We start from the raw sequence: 25,610 nt of genomic DNA on the forward strand, positions 1-25,610 counted from the left end.
GAACAGCTCATTCTGGATGTCATCTCCAGACATATGGAGGAAAAGAAGGTGATCAGGAGTAGCCAGCATGGATTCACCAAGGGGAAATCCTGCTTAACCAACCTGATAGCCTTCTATGATGGAATGACTGGCTGGGTAGATGAGGGCAGAGCAGTGGACGTTGTGTACCTTGACTTCAGCAAGGCTTTTGACACTGTCTCCCAGAACATCCTCATAGAGAAGCTCAGCAAGTGTGGGTTAGATGAGTGGACAGTGAGGTGGATTGAAAACTGGCTGAAAGGCAGAGCTCAGAGGGTTGTCATCAGTGGCGTGGAGTCTAGTTGGAGGCCTGTGGCTAGTGGAATCCCCCAGGACTCAGTGCTGGGTCCCATCCTGTTCAACTTCTTCATCAGTGACCTGGGTGAGGGGACAGAGTGCCTCCTCAGCAAGTTTGCTGATGATACCAAGCTGGGAGGAGTGGCTGACACACCTGTGGGCTGTGCTGCCATTCAGAGAGACCTGGACAGGCTGGAGAGCTGGGCAGAGAGGAACCTCATGAGGTTAACAAGGGCAAGTGCATGGTCCTGCACCTAGGGAAAAATAACCCTAGGCACCAGTACAAGCTGGAGGCTGACCTTCTGGAGAGCAGCTCTGCAGAGAAGAACCTGGGAGTGCTGGTGGATGACAGATTGACCATGAGCCAGCAATGTGCCCCTGTGGCCAAGAAGGCCAATGGTCTCCTTGGGTGCATTAGGGAGAGTGTTGCCAGCAGGTCGAGGGAGGTGATCCTGCCCCTCTGCTCCGCCCTGGGGAGGCTTCATCTCAAGTACTGTGTCCAGTTCTGGGCTCCCCAGTACAAGAGAGACATGGAACTCCTGGAGAGAGTCCAGCGTAGGGCTACAAAGATGATCACAGGGCTGGAGCACCTGCCCTACGAGGAACAGCTGCGAGAGCTGGGCCTCTTCAGCCTGGGGAAGAGAAGACTGACGGGGGATCTTATCAATGTGTACAAGTACCTGAAGGGAGGGTGTCAAGGGGACGGGGACAAACTCTTTTCAGTTGTCCTGTGTGACAGGACAAGAGGCAATGCACAGAAACTGAAGCACAGGAAGTTCTGCCTGACCGTGAGGGGGAATTTCTTCACTGTGAGAGTGACAGAGCACTGGAACAGGCTGCCCAGAGAGCTTGTGGAGTCTCCTTCTCTGGAGATACTCAAGGCTCGCCTGGATGCAACCCTGTCTAACATGCCCTAGTGATCCTGCTGAGCAGGGAGGTTGGACTAGATGATCTCCAGAGGTCCCTTCCAACCTTACTGATTCTATGATTTGCTACTACTGTATATGATCATGCAAGCTTGAATGGTGTCAGCAACTGAAACAGTATTAATGGAAAGTAGAGGTTATGTGCTGTATAATTTTCATGTGGATGTAAAAATGGATTTAAAATGTGTACTAATTTTATTTGTAAACCGAAATTATTTCATTAGCATAGATATATTAATAAAAGAAGTATAGCTTCATTCCTTGAAGATAATTGCTGTGCAAGTATTAATATTTAACTACAAAACCGAATGTTCCAAAATGTATTGCACATCTTCCAAAATACGCAGCTATGCAATGAACCAAGAAAGCAATGAAATACAAACCTTGCTTTGTGAGCAGTCTCATGAGTAATATCTACAACTCAAAATCTACAGTGTTCAGGTGCCACTGATATAAATTGGAAGCTTAGTTTCACATGCGTCATCCAGAATTGGCACTAAACATTGCAGGTTACCTTTCTGTATTTCAGTTAACACTAATTTGCTCCCCCTGGCATCGAAGTAACTTACAGGCTTTATAACTGGTGTTAGAAAAACTTTTCTCCTATGTTTGGGCATAAAAAATTATCTAAATCTGATACAAGATTATATGGTCTATATAGTCTATTCCAAAAAACAGTTCAAAGTTATTCCTTAAAATGCATTTGTTTAAACAGAATCACAAGTCTATTTTCAAACACTTGAGCTCTCAACAGAGAGCTATAAAAGAAATGGGTGACCAATTAGACAAAAGTCTACATTAAATCTAAGGAATATTAAAATTAAAGAAATACAAAGGAAAATGTTTTAGAGAATAGAGGCACAGCAAATTTGAATGATGACCTATGTCCTCACAGGGCATAAGAGGCAGATTCAACTACTCTGAGCTGTTCTAAATCCCAGTCTAGTGTATTGGTCCACAAGACTTATTTTCCTGCTCTCCATTCCAAGCGCAGACACCAAAGCACATAGTCCAGAGAAAGAACAGATGGAGAACTTTTGTGTGTGTGTGTGTGTGGAACAAGCTGGACTGGGTAAGCGACTTTCAAATATGGCTTTCAAGTATGTACTTCACGTAATCTCAATTTATTGTGCCTCACACGTTTTTGATTTGACAGACTTTGGGGAATATTCTTGAATCTACAGACTTCCAGCCTGCCCTGCTGCAAATACTGTGCAAATGCAAACAGAACACAGTAATCACTGTTTTGGCTCTCTAATAGATTATTATTTTATACTGTAACAGCAGGAATGGCCAAAAGTCAATCTACAGTGGAAGCAACTCCATAAAAGTAGAAATCCAGCTTTTTTTTTTTCCTATATGCAAACTGCACCTGCAAACTAAATTAGTAAAAATAAAAGTGAATACTCTCAATTCTCATTGCTTTATTTAAATCCATAAGTATATAGTTAAAAGTGCAAAGTTACATTAACTGTAACTTGTGAGAAAGAACTGCATACGTGCTTTTACCCTAAAAGCACACATTATAACTTTCAAAGTAGGCTGCTTTTTCAAAATATGGCCCTTCTTGCCTCTATTTAAGAAATCACTTTCTTCTGATTATGTCCTATTTATATCTGATTATTGCCTTCTATGATCACTTTAAAAATCAGTATAATTTAAAAATGGAATCGAAATAATGCAACAAAGGTCAATGCTTTGATTATTCATATAATACACTCATGATATGGCTTTGGGATATTTAAGACATTTCTCCTCAAAAAAAAAAAAAAAAAAAAAAAAAGCACTCCTCACCATCTTCAGCTTCACTTTGTGGGAGCAAGACAGTTTAGAAAAACACATCTGTGCATGCAAATCCAATCTGTTCATCACTGACTGAGTGCAGTTTTAAGATGACCCTTGATTTTCCTGCAATGTCTCTACCAGTTGAGTGACTGTACAAAACAGATAGGAAGTGATCTGCAGGGGCCTGTGCACTCCTCGCTGCAATTGCTCTTCAGTCCTACTGTACAAACGCAAATTATTTTTTTCAAAATGCTTTTAATTTTTTGGATAAAAGTCAGCATGGAAGTGACATCTGTTTGTTCAAGATAGGAAAAATACTTGTTTCTCAGTTTTTCAGTGGAAAAGGTTTAATTTGAAGGAAAAGAGCCATTTTAAAAGTCAGCTAGACGAGTGAAAATGTTGTTATTTCAGGGGGCATTCCCATCAACAAATATATTCTAATCTTTACAAAATATTTAAGTAAATTACTCTATAGAAGTATCACATTTTAATTTCCATAGCATTTTACTAAACTCGTGAAAAGTATGAAACATAAGCTTCAGAAGACCTCTACCCAGAGCTTAATAAGAAATGCTCCTATGCAGTTGCAGAAGGTCCTAAAGGCCGGTTATCTCTGAAGTCCTGAACAGAATGTTAATTAGATTTCCAAGCCAAGAGGTTTGCACATGTCATGCCAGTTAGGGAAAAGAGCTTTCAATAGAATTTGGCTCAAAAATCAAGTCACTAATGTCAAATGCAGTGCTGTAATTATTTTTTGTAGAGCATGGGTTAGCAGACGTGACTGACAAGATGGTAGAGGGCACAGACCTCCTTAAATGATCCACTAGCAGTTTCTTAAATAAAACTGGTGCAATGAATCTAACTATTGCAAATTTATATGACTATATAGGCCCAAATCAATTAAAAAAGACAGAAATGAAATATATTTGATTTCAAGCAAGACAGTAATGTTTTCCTTACTCAGGACTAATTAAATTGAAGCAAAGTCTTCTGATTTCTTCCTATTTTGCCTTTCGGAATTTTTATAGCTTCATGAAATACCAATCTATTTTATGTGTCATAAAGAGGAACACACACATGACATATCTTCCTAAAGCAATCATTACCAAAGGTGAAATGGGAATGGCTAGTCAGATTCCCAGCTGTACTTCTCCTTGAAACCATCATATTTAATAAAGCAAAAAAAAAAAAAAAAAAAAAAAAACAATATAATGCATGATAATAAAAGAATATTATTCATACTGATTCCACTGCTTTAAAATAAAAGTTTATCAGTGGAATATTTTTAAAATATCACTTCCAATAAACAGTTTTTACCTTCTGAACTATAGTTCTGGGGTTTATTTTCTGTTTTCTTTACTAAGAAAAAACGAAGATGAACCCCTAAAGCTTCTTTTCATTTCAGCTGCAACGTTTTATTCTAGCTGGTGTGGGTTTTTTTTCCTTTTTAAATAGGCAATTTCATAACAAAAGATTATTTCTAAATCAGAAGTATAAGCATACTATTAAGAAGTTGTGCAAAAATATTTCAATATCTATAAAAACATTCTTCAAGTTTTTCTAATATGAGATTTTTACTTAACAAAAATAATATCCCAGACATTATCTGCTCTGAAAAATAGGTAAGTAGGTCTGGATGTCAAAAAGAATTTTTATTAAAAATTTTGCTTGTTTGGAAAATGCAGATGAACCTCTCCCAATACAGGAAATGAAATTTTTCCAATAAACTATTTTTTCCAAGATGAATTTATAGAAAAAAATTCCAAAATATTTTTCTATAATTGTGGACGTAAAGACTGAAAATACTTAGAAACGTTTCTCTTTTAAGGAAAATCCAAACTGCAATGATTTAAAAATAATGTTTTTAATAATAAAGACTATTTTAATGAATGATTATGCAATCAAATTCATTCTGAAAAAGCTTTTTTGACAAAAATCAGTGAAAAATCTTGTGCAGTAGTAATTGAAATTTAATAAAAATTCTCAGTTAACTGGAGACCAGTTGACAGCATATCCTGGACAAGACATATGAGAACACCAGCATTTTATCCATGCTTCCTGTAAATCTACTCTCACTGGTGATTAAAACTGCTTCCAGAAAATCTGTGTATTATGAGCACTAGAAGTGATATCAAAAGGAACAAGCTGTAGACTGTTTTTGGAAAAGAAAAAGTGCGTAAGAAAACAATCTATATCTTCAGTAAGTCTTACAAAATACCGACTTGCACTACTATAAATTAAAAGTAGCATACTGAAGGATACTAAAGGTACAATATGATCAAATTATGCAGCTTGTACTACTACATTACAAAATGAGCACCCTGTCAGAAAAAAAAATAATATATTGCTTATCTTTGGCATTTGCAGCATCATCCTTTTCAAATCAGAGGATCTGTCGTAAGTCATTTAAAATCCTGTTAATGTACAATCTTCCATGCCAGTATTCTAATAATATCTACTGTGACTTTGACTTGAGTCAAAGTTCTTCATATATAGCACACTACATAAAACATGTTCACATAAAATAAAATACCTCACTTTTGGAGGACAATGTAAAACAGTTGTGAGTCACTACTGACTCATGGAAAAAGGTAGGTAGGTTATGTTCTTACTCAAGGATATGTTCTGTGAGAAAATGACAACAGAACAATTTTGCAAGGACATTGTATAATGTGCTCTTGCAGTTCTGAAAAGTAGAGTCATTGAAAGAACCCAAACAATATTTTGCATTCACTAGCTCTGAACTTTATTATTTGTCCGTCTTGCTTGTAGAAAACACACAAACTGGTAAGTCCACTAAATTTGATTTGCTATTGGAGTTAATCATATACTGTTTTCAGATTTTTATGTGCACTTAGATGACTAGCTTGTAGTTATGTAGTTATATCACATTTATATACTCTTACTTATTTCCTTGTTTGCATGTAGATAAGCACATCCACATGCAAAATTTGCATGTTTACAAATATTTAGATACCTTTGTTGTTAAAAACGAGCTAGCAAGACTGTTTTTTTCATATCATTTAGGTTTTTGTGGAAGTGAGGATATCAGCTACGGAGGAGAAGGCAAGAAAAGCAGGGGTTAAAAAGTCATCATTATTGAGAAGTCAATCAGTATCAGCACAAACAACAGTAAGATGGTAAAGGAGAAACAGTGAAACAGGAGTTAGTGTATTAAATTAAAACCAAGGCATATAAATTTAAGACTTTTGTTTACCCTCTAGAATAATGTTCAGCCCTCTGAGTGTTGTACGAATGGGCCCATCAAATGACCTTGCAGTAAGAATCCTCCACTGAACATACATTCATACTTAACAAACTCAGTGAGTAGACAGGAATGGGCACAATTCACACTGTGCAGCAGAAGAAAATGCACTGTCTGAGAACTTCATAATGTTTTCAACAAGATAATTAGTGCTATGCTATGATACATGAACTTTAAAAAATACAACAGTAAATTACTGTCTGGCAATCTAATGCTTTAATTATCAGAATGGAATACTTCAGTCTCAATATAAGAAAATTTGCAACCGATTCCCTCCCACCCAGACAAGTAAATATGCATTTTTTTGAACAGTAAACTACAATATTTTAGTAGACTGTGAAAAATCTTGAAATCAAGTAAGACCTGTTTTCATAAGATTATCAAAGAAATCAGCTGATTTCCACACTAGAAGAAAAAAATCCAAATATTAAGTAATATACAGCTCTAAAGATGAACATGAAAGAACATGATAGAGATGAAATAGAATTGCAAGTGGCATGAAAAAAGAGATTATTCATTATCTGATCCAAAACAAGAACAGGGGATATCAGCTGTAGGTTGAAATTAGCAGGGGACAAATTTGAAAAAAAAACAAAGTAGGTGGAAATCCATGCTATGGATATTAAAATTTTACATAGGTTCAGAAGTGACTAGTCTAAATATGGAATCTGTCTTAGGAGTAACACAAGCTGAAGCTGAAAACTTGGTCTCAGCTGCAACTCGTAGAAGCCTGAGAAAGCTTTCTGGAGATACCACACTATCACGCTTGCCCTCTTGTTATTAGGCCCTTGCTGTTGACTGTTGCTGGAGAAAGTGCACCGAGTGAGACAGAACTTAAGCCTCCTCCTGCAAGATCATTCCTATATTCTTACATTCTAGATGTATGAAAGCATTTTTAGTCAGCTGAGAAAGTGCAAGTGCTTAATCTAGATCAGAAAAATGTTTACAAGCTTGCAAACTTTGCAAAGGGCTGGAAAGGAAAGGAAAGACAGAAAACATCTTGTCTTCCAGCAGCTTCTGCTCATGTTAAAGTGTTGGTGCAATACCACATTTCTCTGGGAGCAACTGGTGTGTGTACACAGTAGAAGTGAGCATTACAGGTTACGAACTTGGCAGCATTTGCTTATATGTTATGCCTGAGGACATCCTCCCATCTCTAGAAGAACAATACCAAGAATTGAAAAGTTAAACCATTTCTTGCAGTATAAGCCTAGAAAACTTCTGTTTTACATCCAGCTCAGGGCCATATGACTTCATCTAAAGTACTCTTTGGTTTGCTTAAATAACCAATGAGGAACAAGAATTTTATTCTCATCTAGATGACATCCTTAAAATATACCTAAAATATTTACCAAGGTAAGCTCTTTCTTTCTTAACCTATGAATAGAAGAAACACTATTTTGTGGCTTAAGCTACAAAGGTTTTCTTTAAGGGGCTTATTAGCATATCATTATCCTCATGCAAATCAGGTAGTATAAGAAAGGTGGAAGACAAAGGAGGAGGGATCATGGCGAAGGACTCAGAAATGCAGCACTGGGTTAGACAAGTAGCATTTCAGATGTTTCATTTCTCTCTGCTAGTATTCTTTTAGGAGAGACTACTTTTATTTTATTATGTCTCAAACAAAAATGATTCTTATCACCTCTCTTTCTATAATTTCTGAAAATATAAATAATAACCAGCAATGAAAAAGATCTTTTTTGTATCTTCTAAGATAGATCAAAACATTGTTTTTTGAATTAGTATAAATTGTTATTGATCTTGTCGTAATCCTAGCTATCACAGCTCTATAATGAGAAAGTAAAAAGCAAAATTATCAAGGATACATTTAAATAGAAAAAAAAATGTCAATGTACAGTTCAGATGCAAGCACAACGAGATTACAAAGATGAAATTTTTAACCATTTGAAATAGCAAAATTGAAATGGCAAAAATGTGCATTTTAGAAAGTTATTTGAGATCTTATGTAACCTTTTTTTTGGAAGCTAGATTATCAACTTTCAGACTTAAATGTAGGTTTCCACATAATCTTCACTAATCCTATTAAAGTATGCAGAAGTTTCTATTTGCAAGGAAATAAAACCAACATCTGCCCATGCACTGTACTATTTCTGAAGACTTAATCTGAGAATACATAAATGCACTGATATGTTCAGTTTTGTGAAAAACTGTGTTTCTTCCTGAAAGCACTTCTTGAAAAATTTACTAATTTCAGTAAATTATACCTGCCTAGTTCCCGTCACACACACCCACCATGCAGATGTTGAGTCTCTGTAGGGAATCTACAAAATATTTGTGATATATTAGTTTTTTCGCACTAATAGCATGCGGGGAGCCCTGTGGCCAGAACATGGATCAGTGGGACTACACAAAATAAACACGTGTTTCCTTCCTAATAAAGGAGATGGTTAATTTCTGATTCTGACTGAGAGCCTACGTAGATGGAAAATAAAATGACCCACAGAACAGAGTTAAACATTCAATAAAAAAAGGAGAATGAAGAAATGTAATAGCTCAGTTGACTTACTCTCCACATTTACAGTGTTAGAAATCTTAATGGATGTTTAAATGTTTTTTGGCTGACAAAGTTTGTGTCTGTTTACAGCAGACACAAACAGCAACTCAAATAACATATCTGGATCTCATAATCTAAAAATTAATGAACAATAAGAAACTATCTTAAAAAAATCCTTTTTTGCTGGAATGCTTCTCTTTTTTACTTTTTACTGCTAATGACAAATTAATTTAATAAGGACAATTATATCTATGTGGTATCCATTATTTCAGAAATATTGTCCTTTAGGCTTTTTTGACCAAAGATGCACACCAATGTGCCTAAGCTCTCTATATATGAAATACTATTTATCTGAAATGAAAGTGCTGGAAAGGTAAAATTGTTTAGCATGTCTCAGAGTGTTGGGTATTCATTGCTTCATTGGTAATGCAGGATTGATATTACTAAGTAAAGAAAATATAATAACATACAAACTTAGTGTATAATTTCCAAATTCCATCTCCAAAATACATTTCTCCAGATGGCACTTTTATCTATTAGTGCCAAATAAAGAATAATGGTTTTTTTGTGAGATCAGAAAATTTATTCTCTAAATGTAATATTTATCTCAGAGTTCAATGCCTACAGAGAATTTGTCATTATAACAGCAAAAAAAAATACAAAAATTATAATTTACACTGCAAAGACTCAAACATCCCTCATGAACCTTGTTTTGATAATAGAATGATACAGAACACTTTTGATGTGGCTACAGTGCAAATAATCCTATCTACCCAACGAGGAAGGCAAAAAATATTTTTGTCCAACTGAAATGTCATCTAGAAGCTCCATCACATTTCCTTCCCAGCTCACTACGATATTATTCTAAAACACTGCCCAAAGAACTCCAGAAATAACAATATATATTTCATGTATAAACCCCAGCTTCTGGATAATCCATAAAATGCAGTGGTCTGGGGGACTATTCAGGCATAAAAACAGGCACTGAAAGAATCGTAAGACAGGAAGAGGGGGATCATTTTCTCCTTATAAAACTGCGCAGTTGATTTTTTGTGTGTATACTTGTTTAAACATGTAATGCAATTATTTGATAATGGCTGTAACTGTAATGCCAAACAGTTCAGCTAGAGCAGAAATTTTGAGAACAGATACACATGCACTCCGTCCCTTTGCTCAGCTTGCTCCTTAAATACTTACTCTTTTAAGGACTAGGTCTAATGCTGACTGAAGTAAAAAGTAAAAAAATCCTATTGAGTTCCAAGAACTGAGGCCCAGGCCTCAACTTCCTATGCAGATTTTCTTTCACTCTGCCTTTCGAGTTCTACCACTCTGATGCAGAAGTATGGTTTTATCTACACACTCATCACTTTCAGTATAATTCCTTTATTTATCATTGCAACTCTAAGTCCCAGTTGTTTCATGATTTCTCTTTATTTTCACTAATTCAGGTAGTATGCTGGGTCCTTAACTGCTAGATGATTACTGTATAGTGATCATCTTTCAAATTCCTTCTCAGTGTTCTCTTCCGCTTAGAACATCACAAAACATGAAACTATATGGGAGAAAAAAAATCTGCAATTTGGGGTAAAAGCTCAGACATAATGAACCAATAATCACAGTACTATCAATGCAAGTAAAAATTACCCTGAAAGAGTACAACATACTCAGCAAATGATTATTTGGAGCAGATTCTTGCCTAGACTGTAGAAATTTTGCTTGGTATAAACCAAAGTTACTGCTTTACCTGGCCCTTAACTTCTACCACCCGAAATCCAGGCTCTTGGGGACCACAAGAAAGATGAACATTTAACAATAGAAACAAACTGCTGTCCTTCAAAGTCAAATTTCACAGATCTCAATGACAGCTATGAAAGTTATGCACACTATGGAAAAAATAATGCCTCTAAATCCCTTTTATGTTTTAAACAAATATTTCTTAATATAGAAAGATAGGCTGAATGAGACACTTTAAAGCTGACTCTTAAATATGCCACAATTTCTTTGTTTCCCATGAAGAAATTATTAATGCAGAAATACGTATTTTCAAGAGGATACATTTTAGTCTTGCTCTTTTGTCTTGATGTGCTGTTCTTCTTGGATGATGTCTGAGACCATATCATCCACTCTCAAGGATATGAGCAAAGAAGATTCCAGGGGAGTTAAGCTTTATAAAATTGCTTCCTTTTTTCCGCAATTTTCCTCACTATGACTATAGTTGTTATGAAAATTACAGTGTTTATGATTTTCATGGCAACAGCCTCATTTGTAAGCACTTGGGAAACCATCTCTGCTCTATTCTGTTGACCAGCATAGTTTATTTTTATCTCATATTCAGTCATGTGTCTTTAGGACCATTGAGATAATGAGCCATCAATAGTTAATGTAGCAGTTGATGTGCCTGGTTCAAGCTAAAATAATTGATAGCAATGTTTATGAAGCAGAATTAGAGTGAAATGAGAGTACATGGTCTTATTAGCTTCAGGCACTCACCACATGCTCCTCCTCTTCTAAATTTTTTTATTTCTATCTTTTTTCTTGCATCCCAGCTTTTTCTTCTGCTGGACTATCATGTCAGTCTTGTGCATTCATCAAATATTTTTTGTTAAAGTCTTCTGCTTTTAAGAGAAAGTCTCCTGTTTATAAATATTTGCAATATACTACTGAATATACAAAACTTCACAAGTACAAGGAAATAAATTCATACTTGAAAAGAATTTAAGTAATCATACGTATGATTGTTCTCTGTTGGGAATATCCTGGCAGTTTCAATAGAAGACAGTCTGACTAATGGGAAGCCAACTAAAGCATTGCCCTACTTATGCCAGTGCTACAGCTAGTCTGTGCTCTGACAGGTAATGCTAGCTAGGAGTCAACAAAATTGGTATTTAATACCATGCAAACAACTTTTATTCACTGTTATGTAACAAAAGAAAATCCATGGCTACATGTTCTGCAAGTAACTGAGGAAGTTAATACCTAAATCTTTTCTGAGTGTTCCTAGGGTAAGAAGCATAATTAACATTTCAGCACTGTGTTCCACTTAAACCATTTTAATTTAGTAATGCCAAATTTCCTATGAGTTCCAGATGTTATGTCTCTCCTTTGCACATTTTACTTCTGTAACAAAATGTACTTACTTTTATATTTACTCTATTAGAATTAATTTCCTAGTTTTGTTTAATATATGGTGTATCAGTATACTGCCTATAATACTCATAATTTGAGATAAATAGTTGAGATAACTAGCAAAAAATAAATCATTTCAATTTAGCTGTGCAAATATTTACATCCATATTTAGAAATTTAAAACAACTTTGGCAGAAAGACTTGCTACTTGCACTGACTTCAATGTAAATGTGCAGAACACCTGAAAACAAAGACATTTTTATTAAGCGGCCCAAACAATTGTTCTCCAAAGCCAGAGGAAATCTCTTAGAGATTCCAACAGGCCCTGGTTTAAACACTAAATTTCACATACAACCACTGACCTCACTAGAGTGCCACATTAGCCTTCTGAGATAGAGAGCTTGGGACTTCATTCTCAGGTATATGGGACATGATCTCCATTTCACTTTTTGAATTCTTTTCAAGTTATTTTGTGGAATTGTGTGAAAAATTAGTTTAGCACATTAATAAAAGTACTGATTCAAATACAAATACTGATTCAAATACACAGAATACCATTGTTACTCTACTCTATCTTCTTCTGCACAGCCAGAAAGCAATAAAATGGGGGAGGGGAGGACGACCATCATTCCACGTTCATTGAAAGAACACAAGTTGAGGAACGCTATTATGGTGCAACCTATTATTTCCACCCAAAAGACAAAATCCTGAAATTCCTTAGCAAGTGCCCGATACTAAATGAACAAAACTCATTTTCAGTTTTTTAAAAATGACCTTATTTTTTCTGATGTGCATTTATTTGTATATATATGAATATATACATATATATATATATGTCTCTATAGATACATGAACATTTAGACAGAAAAGACAGAACAAACAAAGAGGGTGAAAGCTCAGAATAAGGCCCTATTAACTAACTGTTGTCTTCTATACCTTTCTTATCCCTGGCAATAAAACATCTGTTGTTCATCAGTATTGGAAGAAATTGCAAGCCTATAAACAAACTTCCCTAAACACAATCCTATTAAAGCTTAATATTGATCAAATTACATAAACCGGTTCAATAAAACAAGGTCATCACATTTCCCTCTTTGGATTTTCCCTTCTATCCTCCCTCTAGTAAGTATTTTCAAATAAGTAGTATCTTATTAGATGAAATAAAACCTTAATGATTATCAGTTATTCCTATTACTGAATTTATTACCTAGTTAATGTAACTAACAATTAATTAGAGTTTAGCTGAAACCTGAAGGATATTAGGAGATCTTTAAAGATGGTTCTTCTCACTATTGACCCACATCCCAAAGAATTTTACATTCTAAATCCAGAAAGAGAAGATTTTCAAATCGTGCTAATGATAATATTTACTACAGAAAAAAATATATTAACAATTTCAGTTATATGCAGAAAACGCTCATTAATGTCTTGAAGAATTCATGCTTAATTAGAACCAGGTGTTTGATCTCCACTAGAGAGATTCACTTTCACCACAATACACTGAAGATTCTTGGAAATAAAATATTAAATAGAAGTAGAATAAGAAACTGGAATAGTTTCCATGCTTCTTATCAAGACTAAGAAGTGCAACTTCAATTCTTTAGTACTTAATGTTTTTCCACCTGTTGTAGAGATTCCTGGTGAAAATACTTTAAATAAAATTCTAAAAAAGCTATTATAGAAACAAAGTTAATTGTAACTGTAACTATTTCCTGAAATAAATATTCTCATCACCACTATTTGAAAATCTTCTCTTTCTGGATTTAATGTTAGAAGGTCTATCATAAAGTTTTAGATTTTTGTTAACTATCCCATCAAGTCAAAAGGTGTATGTTTTGTTTGCTGATTGCCTGGAATAGTTATTCATTCTTGCTGTAAAAATTCTCAAAATAGGATGTTGTTTCAGAACCAGATTAATGTGTGTTTCAGTAATACACCCCTACAAGGACTGGATGGTTAGCCCTGCTTTGCTGAGGGGTTTGGACCATTTGAGTTCCAGAGGTCTATTCTAGTATAAATCATTGTATGATCACTACCAATAAATAGCCTAGTTAGACTTCTGTAGCTTTAAAAGATCAAATTTAAATTCATATTTTTATATCTGTGCACAGAAGAACTCACCTCACCTAAGTTTAGCTATCTAGAAGTTAACCAGCCAATATTAAGGCTCTTTCTATAGTCAAAAAAGTGAGATGAACATTTCCAGGTTCACCTTACCTATCTTACAGGACGAACTGCCCTTTCTGTATTTCTCAGTTCTCATTTTCTTATAGAGAGATTCTGTATGATTAAGATCGAATGCTTAGTTTTAGACAGCTTTCTTAGCTGAGATGAATCCTACTACAAAAGATATATTTTAGGGTCAGATTTTGATCCTCAAAACATTAAAAAAGATTGACATTCATGTAAAAAAAAGTTTCACTAAAATAAATGCTCAGTGATTTCAAAATTTAGACTCCTTTACAAAAATCCTGCATCGCCCAGTAAAGGATATTAAAATACATATGAAGGAAAGATTGTGTAAATCAATAATTTAATTAGAACTGTATATTCTATGCATCCTTTATAACAAAAACTACGTATCATCATATTTATCCACTTGAAAACACCAACATATCTACAGCAATACTAATGATGGTATGACATTCACATTATCTATGAAATTTCTCCAAAAATTGATTTTTTTATTTGAAGATTGAGGTAAATCAATGCATTACCTTAAATATCACGGTATTAGTCAATGAATGCATGTAATGCTCCTTCAAATGGACTAATATTTCATCTATGAATTTTACTTTTAAATTATGATTATCACAGGATCTTCAGCATGGAAACAACATATCTCTAAGTTCTGTTGGACTCAGAAGCATAAATTCTTTAGCAACATTTCAAACAAAAAAGGCTGATTTCACAAAATGATCACAAAACTTTCACAAAATTTGTTTTTCTCAGAATTATGCACAATATAATTCTTTTGTTAGTCTGGATTCAAAATGAAAGCAAGTTTCTCATCAGAGTGGAAATTTCTTATGCATTCACATCTGCCTTTTAATAGTGACGCCAAGGATGTCTTCCTAAATACCCAATGCAAGATAGAAGAAAGACTCTGACTTTGGCAGTTATCAGAGAGATTGTCCTGACTTTGACAATCATCAGGATCCATTCTGATGTCTTTGAGAATAATCTGAAAGCTGTTTTATCTTGCACAGCTACAGGCTTTTGCCGCAGAATTATACGGTTTCTGGCAATATAATATTAGGTTAATTTCTTAATAAATCCTGAGCAAGTATATTGCTAAAGTACAAAATACATTTGTCTGACTAGAGAGGATAAGCTAGGAAGGTCTTGATATAAACCTTACATCATTCAGCATCTTCCACACCTCAGAATTTATTTTTGCAAAATTAAAAGAAACAATAAAACAACCACAGAACAAGCCTAATTTAGCTAAGAGAGGACTATGATGGGTTTCAACCTAAGCAGAAATGTTCTTGAAAAAGTTGTAAATAACTGAACTTTTTCTGTCATTCAAAACAGGAGTTAAAGTTTCTCTTTACTAACATTTTTGGTGTGATAAAGCACTTTTTTATGCTACACATAGAGAACTTTTTAACTTTACTCCAATAAAATAGACTATTAAGTCTGCTTCCCCATTATAGCAGAGTCATATATATTTACGGGTTTTTTTTGCCAGACTGAAACATCATTACATAAATACAATAAATTCTTGTTGTAAGAGAACATACAATGCATATCCATATATACTTTCCTTGGAGGCTTTTGCTGTCAACAGGCAGCTCTGGAAAGACCTTGAAGAGTAAATAAGACTACTTGTCAACGAGATTCTGAGTATTAGAAGACCTATTTATGCATGGAACACTTCTGAACTTTACTATCATGTAATTCTAATACTTTTAGTAAGACTATTCAAACTGTGTTTTATTTTAACAGTGCGTGTGATCCCACAAAAGTGGAATCTCTCCACAGTAAAGTTTGGAATAAAAATCAAGAAGGGGTTTTGTGGGTCAAGTCCAGAAGTTAAGCTGGTATACTATGTTATATAATGTCTTCCACAGCAGCTTCACTTAGAAAACTATTTAAGGTTCTGCCATCATCTTTATCCGAAAAAGGCTGAATCCCAATACCACTGCCTGGTAATTCAAAACCTTCTAAAGACTGTGAAACCTGAAGAGTGATACATATGTATTCATGGCTACCTTATATTTATTTGTTCCTCCATCAACACTGTTCTTAGTTTAAAATTTTTTTCACCTTTACCTAGTCTCTCCATCTTCCTGCCTTTCATGTAGAACACACTATTTCCTCTTCTAACAGCATTTTTCTGAATCTGTTCCAATTTGATGTCTGCTATCTATCACTATTGTGCCAAATCCCAGACAATAAGGTTCAACCATCCCTCATTCAACTACATTAACACTTACCAATTTCTAATGGGAATCTTTTGCATAATACATCCCAAAACCATATCTGCTTTTTTTATATGCACCTCTCATTAGTTGCCTATAGTCATTCTACAGCATACGTTTTCCCTCTCTGCTACAGCTAATGAAAAGGCTAGGGCAGAAATTCTTGTTATTAGCTGCTAGGTTTAGGACCCTCAACTTTGCACTACAAAATTTTTATCCCATCTCTAGTACTCTTGTTCTTCTGTGATATTATACTCATTCCCTTATATTATGATACAGGTCAATTTTGTATTATATACAATTTCCACTAGCATACTCCTATTTTTTGTGTTCAAATTAATAATAAAAATGGATTCCAAATCTTATTCTCAATTAAGAATTTTATTAGCCTCCTTCCATCACATCAATAACTACTGCTAGTGCAAATTTTTCCCATCTCTGTTTTATAGCTTAGCCTTACTAATTACCTTTCTTTTTCTTACTCACTTCACGTCTACTAATAATTCAAGTGTGGCCACTTCAAAAGATAGCTAGTTTAGGGATACTGTAGTTTCCTAGCAGTCCCAGCATCAGAGTGACATTGAGTTACTCTCTATAAAGCAAGCTTTGGTAAATCCTTGTCACATTTTTAACTTAACTTTCTGACTTATAATTAGTTTTTCTTCCAAAATAAATGTGAAGTCCTTTCTATTATTACATTTAGTCTAACTCATCTCTAATTGCCTGCCTCACTTTTTGCTTTCTTCTTTAAACATAGATGCTCTGTCAAACATAGATGTTTATAAAGTCATGACTGCTATTCTGATAGATTCAAAAAATGATTTTAAGTTCAAACTAGCAACATAACAGGATAACTACATTTCTGTAACTCATAAATTTGAAAGAAATAGCTAACATACTATACACCATTCTGTTGCAGAACTGCAATAAAGAAACTTAGAATTATCTTCAGTCTTACATTGCCTTTTGGTTACAGCATTAACAGCTGTAGCTGTAACAGCATTAACTATTATTCAAAGCTTCATATTTAATATTATTAATTATTTCCAATCAGATAAGATTTTTCAATGCTTCATTCCCCTAGTATTTTATGTAGGCATTTTGGTTCAGATTCTGCTATTGAAAAGTACAGCAATTTTTCCAGAACATATTTTAAGCTGCCTCTTAGGATAATAAACAAAAATAGTGACATAATAAAACTGCTTCAGAATGTGATTGTGTCAGTACACATTTTCTAGATGCCTCTAGATGTAAATGTACTACAGAAATACTATGAAATAACTGAACTTTGAAAACTTCTCAAGAAATCAAAGGCTAAAAGAAATATGATAAAGGAAAATGCATTAAATGTCACTTTACAACTAAGTAAGAGCCATCTTATGGAGTATTTTTGTATTTTCCCCTTAAATATAATGAACACAGAATTTTTCCTTTCAACAATAAGACTGCTGGGTTGCAATTTGTCTTAGGACAATGCCAAGCAGCTAGCAATGCAAACTTGCCATTCACAAGAACTTAAACAAAAAAGAAAATGATAAAAACACGATGTAGGAGTCTCAGCTTCCAAAAGAAAGATAAAGAGTATGGTAGAGTCATAAATTTTCTCGGAAGGCTGTATTACCAAAATATTATACTAATAAACCAGTGTTCTATACTTATAAAAACAGTTTTCTACATAACTGAGGTAGTTATGTGAAAATTTACACTATCTAACTGATGGGAAAAAAGTCTTGTACTGCTTTAAAGTTAAGCAATATGTCCTATGTTTCTTATACGGAAAATCTAGGTCTCTATTTACATACTTGGTAGAGTACCACCTAAAATATACATTCTCAATGCAACATAGTAGTGAAAATGTTCACCTGACAAATCCGACTTGTAGCAGTTACAAGGCTGTAACTCAAAACACAAGCATTTACTATAAGTACTAAAGATTAAAATCATATCATGCTCCAGTTCCTTGGAATTTTTGTTTCTTTTAGACTGTATCACCTTTCTGCCGAATATTATTTCCCTTAACTAATCTCCTGGATTTCATCAGGTATTTTGCTTATGTGAAGCAAGGAAAGATTTAGGCTTAGCACCTGCTACTATTTAATAGGAATGCCTCATTATGGGCTAAACATACAGCACCTCTGGGCAAGCAGCATACTGAACAGGGGTTCACAGATGCAGAACCTCCTCTCTTCTTCAGATTTCTAGCAAGAAATCTTTGAAAAAAAAGGATCTATGCCCTATTTCACTTACTTTTTTACACTCCTCTATGAAGAGTCACCAATGGAAGAGAAGCTTAACTGCCCACAAATTAGCGAGAAAAAGAAAGATTTTACTGTGCAGCAGGATCATTGCTGCCCTTGTCTTTCTGTTTGACCCAAGCCAAGCGTAGCCCCTTCTACTGCCTGAAGCTAACATTTAATGTACAGAATCTATTCTTTAAAAGATTATATTGTGTCTCTCTCTTTTTCATCCTTATCACATGATACTGCAAAGCCCTTCTGCAGTGAGTCCTCAAGCAACTGTTTACTTTTCCTATTCTAGTTGCTGCTTTATTCCTTCCTCTGTCCTCAAGAACTTTCTCACTGATTCATCCTTATCACCTCCTCTTTCCCATCACACAACTGAACTTCTCTTTCTCCTCTCCTCCCCAGCCAATGTCTAATAGGTATACAACTCTGCCCAGGTAAAAATGCCCAGGCTGTCAGGTTACAATTAAGTCTTCTACCATGTGACAGTTGGGAGATGCATGGAAAATCAAGTAGAGGAAAAAAATGCTTTTTGACACATGCTGTACTTCACATCTCAGGCCAGTACAGAGACTGAACTAAAGTGTTTCTTTGTCTTTAAATTCTAGTATATTGAAAAATAATATTATATTAAAATGTAATATTGAAAGAGAAAACAATATTGAAAAGTAATACAATATTATTGATTTAACTGAAATAGGGTAATGCATTTTTACTTCCTAAAAAAGGTCAATGTAATTGTATATATTTATATATTTATTTTAAAATAGAAGAAAAACAGTAAGATACCAGTGGATTTACTATGTGTAGTACCTTATTTAGCCTACAAAAACTAGTTTTATTTATTGTAATGTTAGTTAGAAACTCTTATCTGGGATAGACTCTGAACTTCCTCATACCTTTTTCTTCACTCTCACCATTAGATCTTTAATTTAAATGATCCCTAACTTGTTCTGAATATTAGAGCAACAGCCAAAAGAACCAGTAGCTACAGGCCTTCATCTTGCTCTCCCTGAAGTCAATGACAATACTCCCAGTCATAACTTTGAAGAGAACACAGGTCCTAAGAAGGCCAAATCAGGTTCTCTAAAATCTATAGGAGTTTTGCAATAGACCTCAATGGGAGCAGAATTTGGGCCTCAAGGAATAGATATTGATTACACTTAGTCAGTGACATTAAATAGAAAATTGGTGAACCTAAAAAAGAATCTTTTTAAGTTACATACCTGAGGCAGCGCTGAGTTAAGCTGTCGCTGGAGGGAGTCTCTGTCATAGATGACATCCTGTAGGCGTTGCTGTGCAAGTGACAGGCTTTCCTGTGTCTCCCGAAGAGTGTCAAGGAGACGGTCCCTTTCATCCAGCATGTTCACCATCAGTTGCTCAAAGTGAGAATCCGAGTCTGAGCCGCTACTTTGGGACCCCCGTTGACTCATCGGGGTGTCCTCGTTTATCGTTGGCATCACTTCACACATCATTGCTTTAAAAAAACAACAATCAAGAAAGAAATCTTCAGTAGAAGAACATTTACAGAGATTTATAAGAGAAATTAACTCTGTCAGATGGACACAGTTGAGAGATTATTGCATTGTTCCTCCCTCTCAACTTTGTGCTTTCAATGTTAATCAGATGGTCGATAGACAGGGATTAAATACAGTGACTAATTCCACACAGCAAAGATTCTGAATGTGCTTCCTAACTGAGAGAAGAGAGACTGCAAGGAAATACAGGGTAATAAAATATCTTAAATTATTAATAGTTTTGTACAAATAATACTCCTTTAAAATAACAGAAAAGGCTTCCTCTGCAATTGTTGTTTCCTTTATTGTTGATTTTCTCCTCTCTCTTACTTAATGTCATTGCTGAATTGTTTATATTGATGCCAATGGCTGCCATTAATTGCTAGATTTTGCCCTGCTCCAGGCATTTCTACAGTACAGCTCAGGCTAACCATTGATCCAGTATCATGCTGCCTTAACAATGCCAAGTTAATCTATTTTTCAATCTAGTTATTCCCACCCTCAGGGGAAATTATTCTCCAGTGAGCTTGTTCAGGAAGAGGTCAAGAACTAGAAACTCTCTTCTAATTACCATCCCTGTGATATCTTGTGCAAATTGAATTACTAAGGACAGAAGCACTGTTGTTTGTTTCCTAAAAACAGTCCTGAGTACAGCAAATAATATTGCTTGGTCTCATTCTGCAGTTAAAAATCTTATTTGAACCTCAAAACCTCAGTTTATGCTTGCATAGCAGCTTATACTATAAGATATTGGGTTCATCAGATGAAAAAGAAAAAGCAAAAAAGCAAAGCTATAACAGGCCTCAAAGCTCAGATTTTAAAAACATCAAAAAATGTTTTTATAAAATATTGAAGAAATTATACAATACTATAGAAATCGAAATATGAAATCACTTGAAGAATCAGAACTTGTTTTTCTTGTATGGCCAAACAAGCACATCAGATACAAGTATACACATATTTGATCTTTAAGTTCTGGAAATTCTTTTATTTTAGCAACCACTGGATGCCTTAACAAAGTGGAATAAAGGCATTTTCAGTTCATCTATCGAAGTTAAAATATTTTATTTAGGAGTTTGCTGTGAACCTTGTACAAATGAGCTTTGCCTACAATACATATGATTAACGCACTTCTATTGTAAGTATGCATCACCATATCATAGTCTCGATACTATGATGGATTAGCTCTCCACATTCTTAAATCTGGCTTACTTTCCTAGGTAGGTAAATGGAATTTTTAAAGGTGGAATTTATGAAAAATGGAAGATCTGGCTGTTACAGAACTTAAACTGAAGACATACAGCAAGGAACAATAAGAGTTAAGATATCTGTGCTTACTTCATTAACACTAACTACCTCCGTCCCCATCTCTGCTGCAAGTACATAATATCAATTGCTTGCTGTTAAGATTTATCGGGAAAATGTCCTAGCTTTGCTAAGATTAACTGGCCTTGACCATATTCTAAATGCTCATGCAGAATTTGGTATTCTTAATTTTCACTTCTTCAGCTGATGTGAATAACTAGCAAACTTGGTACCAAACACATTAATATTTCAACATGAATTATCAGCTACTACTGTGTAGCTTTCACAGATAATAGCTTCACTACTGAGGTCTCCAGCAGATCTCTATCCTGATTTTAAAGTGTCTGGATTGGAAGCAAGGTAAAGGTTGTTTGCAATTAATTAGGTATAAGAAGAGCAGATAGTAGCTTAAAGTGATGGGTGCTGAGGTTCCTCACATCTCCAGTGTATTTGGATGAGGTAAACTTACTCAAGATTATCTGACCCAAGGTCACATATGCCCTTTCCTGTGACAAGGCATTCCCTTGAGAATGGAGGGATATGCTGTCCCTCCCTGCATCAAAAGCGATAGCAGAAAGAGCTACTTTTGGATCTTTCTTCACCACGGGAACCATGGGAAGAACAAGTGTATGCGGTAACCACTGAAGTGATGCACGACTCCCTCTCCTGTGACTTGTTGATCTCAGCAGCAGAAGAAAGCACATAGCGGACAGGGAGGGAGAAGAGAAAGAGAAGGAGGAGGAAGGGAGTACAGTGGCTTGTTGGCCATGTCCATTACACATGAGGTTCAAAATTTTCTATCCGAATACCTTTGCATCTTAAACTATAGAGTCCACTAGGAAGCACTACAATATCCATTCATGTATCTATTGAGGTGATGTTAATACATCAGTGCCCCCATCACCAGTTTTTGAACTGAATGTTTGAAAAAAATAGCACTGTTTTCAAACGATCTTTATGGTACCTACCACATCTCTTCTGAGTATGGACAATATGTGTAGTGTGAGGCACCATAGATGAGTAGTGACAGACTAAACTCTGAAACTGCACTGGCAGAAGGACAGCTTGAAAAACTAGAACCCACCCTCCTACATTTCATTTTCCCCGAAGAGGCAGAACACCCTTCAGGGAATTATTACTGACACAGCTGCTTTGTCCACTATCCACTCTGATCTTTTCATATCTTAACTGGGATGAAACAGGTGGCCAGGGATCAATACTTGCATTTCCATTCCCTGAGCAAAGACCAAAAACAATCGTTCACATTGTCATTGAAACTTTCCTGCCTCAGGATGGCTCATTAGCATCCAGTGGAACACCTCCTGCCCCAAAGGACACTCATGGGTGTCATTGTTCACAAAATTACTTCCGATCTCCTGTAGATCAGGTTTATGGTCTGAATAGCAGGGTATGCTGTAAGTCCTGTGAAGTTAAACCACTATCACCAGTGATCCCCAATGAAACCAGAGGATTATCACAATGGGACCATTAGTTTCCAAAGACCCACACATGAAGAAGGTGCGTAACTGAGCAAGGCCATGAAGCTGAACACAAAGAACTTTTCTAGTCAGTCAGTAATGGGTCAGTACAAACAAGAGCAATAAATTTTTATTTGATACGGGGACACTGAATTTGCTAATCTGGCCCAGCTATGACAGATGCAGACACAATGCTTAGGAACATGAAGAGAAGATGACTTGGTGGTTGTGGAATTCTCTGAAGCCCACCACCAGAGCGTGGTCATCCAGCACAACTTATAAACATAGGTGGGACACAGCATGGGCTGGATATGCACAACAGCCAACAGAAAAGGAAAAGATTCCCCTTGCATCTTCTGCAATGCCCAGGATAGCAAAATGACCTGGCACTGAGGCTGCTGGGGCCCTTTGAGCATCACGTTGAAGCACAGCTTGTTCTTTGAGCAAGAGGGCCACTAACTGTGCAGGCACATGTTGTGCTGTTTCTGGACAGTGATAGAGGGCTTTCTGCAAGAACTGGCAACTATCCAGAGAGTCCTGCTCCAGGGCCTCTACATGTCATCAAGGTATGTGGGCTAGGTACCCATAACTGCTGGAAACCCTTCTGAGCACCTAGCAGGAGCCTTTCCAACAGTCTCTGCTATGAATGTCCACTTCCTCTTGTCATCTGTTGTCTTTTCCAGATTTTGTGGCATCCCCTGGAGAATGAAGGGGTATGCTGTCCCTCCCTGCATCAAAAGGGATAGCAGAAAGAGCTACTTTAGGATCTTTCTCCACCACAGGAACCTGTTGGGAAGAACAAGTGTGCGTGGTAACCACTGAAGTGATGCACGACTCCCTTTCCTGTGACTTGTTGATCTCAGCAGCAGGACAAAGCAGTGTTGCACACAGGGGACAGGGAGGCAGAAGAGGAGAAGAAGGAGGAAAGAGAGCACAGTGGCTTGTTGGCCATAAACAGAACAGAAAGAGACTGCTATGGTAACAGCTGTCCTTTGCTTTGTATTCTGTATCCTGCACAGAATAGAGGCAAGTTGAAATCTTTTTCCTGCTTCAAGTGCCCTGGCAAAGTGGATGAGGCTGTTAAGACTGGTGGGTCATTCTGCCTGTTTTTGGTGTAAACATGCTGTACACTATTCTTCTGCTCATTCAGACACAGGAGCTGTCCTGGTTTGTTTGCAGTACCATTTCTACTAAGTAATAAGGGGTTATCCCTCCCCTCACAACCAGTCACCTCATTTTTACTGAGTAAGGTTATGGGAGATTGTGGACCTTATATTCTGTCAGAAATAAATGACACAAAAGCAACTTCTTTCCTCATTCCCAAGCCCATGTCACTTGACAGATCCCTTGCCTGAAGGCTGTCACTGGACCACAAAACTGCTTGCTTCTTCTGAATGCTTGTGTCTGCACCAATCCCTGAACCTGAAGGGCTCATGCCATGCAGGATCTCTACAGAGCAACATGTATGTCCATGGACAGGCTCTTCACAAGCCTCGTGCTGCAATTTAACAAGCTTGCTTGTGATGAGAGGAACAAGTAGGGAAACCTGTGAGTGGACAGCTATTGCTACCTCAGCAGTTTGTAATCAAAATTAATAGAAAATCTCTGCGGTTAGTTATGGCAATGTGAGAGAAGACAGATACATGGTTGTGGGGCAGAAATGGGATCCGCAGGTTGAGTGTTCATGGCACTATGACCATTTCTTCTCCCTATAAGCTGCTGCACTCAGGAAGGGGAGTGGACGATGTGAATGTGCTTATTTTGAAAGCCAAGGAGGGCTGTGATATCCAGACATGGCACAAGTAACTAGCTTGGACTATGAGTAAGACAGTAGAGAAGGCAAAGAGTGGGTAGGCAGTTGCTATTTGGATGTTTTCCCCCATAGCTCATGGCCCAGGGAGAATCGCATTAAAAGGTACAGTGGTTCTTGCAGTCAGATTGGTGATATATATTGCTTTCCTTCAGCTCTGAGATCAATGCCAATATTCCACTGGAACCACACACATCCTCTCCCTTTCCCTACCTTCAGCTTACAGACAACTATATAAAAGCAGTATGCTAACCCAGGTTACCTCAAGAAAGCTCATAGAGAGTGCCAAAAAGGGGTGCATTGATGGTAGCAATGGTGGGGAACAGGGGGAAATGGAATCCTGGACCATATAAAGACACAGCTCTTTCCTAGGAGTCAACGATAGGGCCCTGGAACAGCTCTGAAGGGAATCCTGCTTCTCAGAATGCTCCTGGTCATCAACCCAGCAAACAGGAGCAAAATTTCAAACAACTGCAGGTTTATAGTGGGGTAGTGGAGCTCCAAAACACAGATTTCCTGCAGGTCTTCATGAAAGGCACACATTTGCCATGCTGCCCCTGATTTACTGTGATTTGTGTCTTGTCTTTTTAAGCAACCTTAAAAAGAGAGAATGAGAGAGAGAAAGAGAGAGAGAGAAAGTGAAGAACAAAACCCCTCTTCATCTGGTGTTTATTACTCTCATACCTCGCAGCAGATGGGATGTTTTCAGTCTCCTGAGGCTGCCACTACTTAATACTGTCCCCAAGAAATGCTGGCCTTCTTTCTGCACACATTCAAGAATAGAGCCATTCCCCAGAACTGTACTGCATCCTGTAGGATTTTCTGCATGATACAGGAAGGAGTCAAAATACCAAGATAATTTGAAGAATTTAAACAGGAAGAAAAAAGAAGAGAGGCT

At 36.3% G+C, this 25,610-nt stretch overlaps 1 protein-coding gene across 1 annotated transcript in view; it reads right to left on the reverse strand.

The window, feature by feature from the left end:
• Window positions 1-25,610, reverse strand: part of PPFIA2 (PTPRF interacting protein alpha 2) — a 335,437-nt gene that overhangs the window by 303,612 nt on the left and 6,215 nt on the right. Inside the window, exon 2 of the mRNA XM_062568090.1 lies at window positions 19,829-20,079. Within this exon, the coding sequence (XP_062424074.1) occupies window positions 19,829-20,077 (249 nt within the window). The 5' untranslated portion in view covers window positions 20,078-20,079. The remainder of the gene's footprint in view (window positions 1-19,828; window positions 20,080-25,610) is intronic.

Source organism: Rhea pennata, chromosome 1 (assembly GCF_028389875.1).
Source record: "Rhea pennata isolate bPtePen1 chromosome 1, bPtePen1.pri, whole genome shotgun sequence".
Taxonomy (NCBI): domain Eukaryota; kingdom Metazoa; phylum Chordata; class Aves; order Rheiformes; family Rheidae; genus Rhea; species Rhea pennata.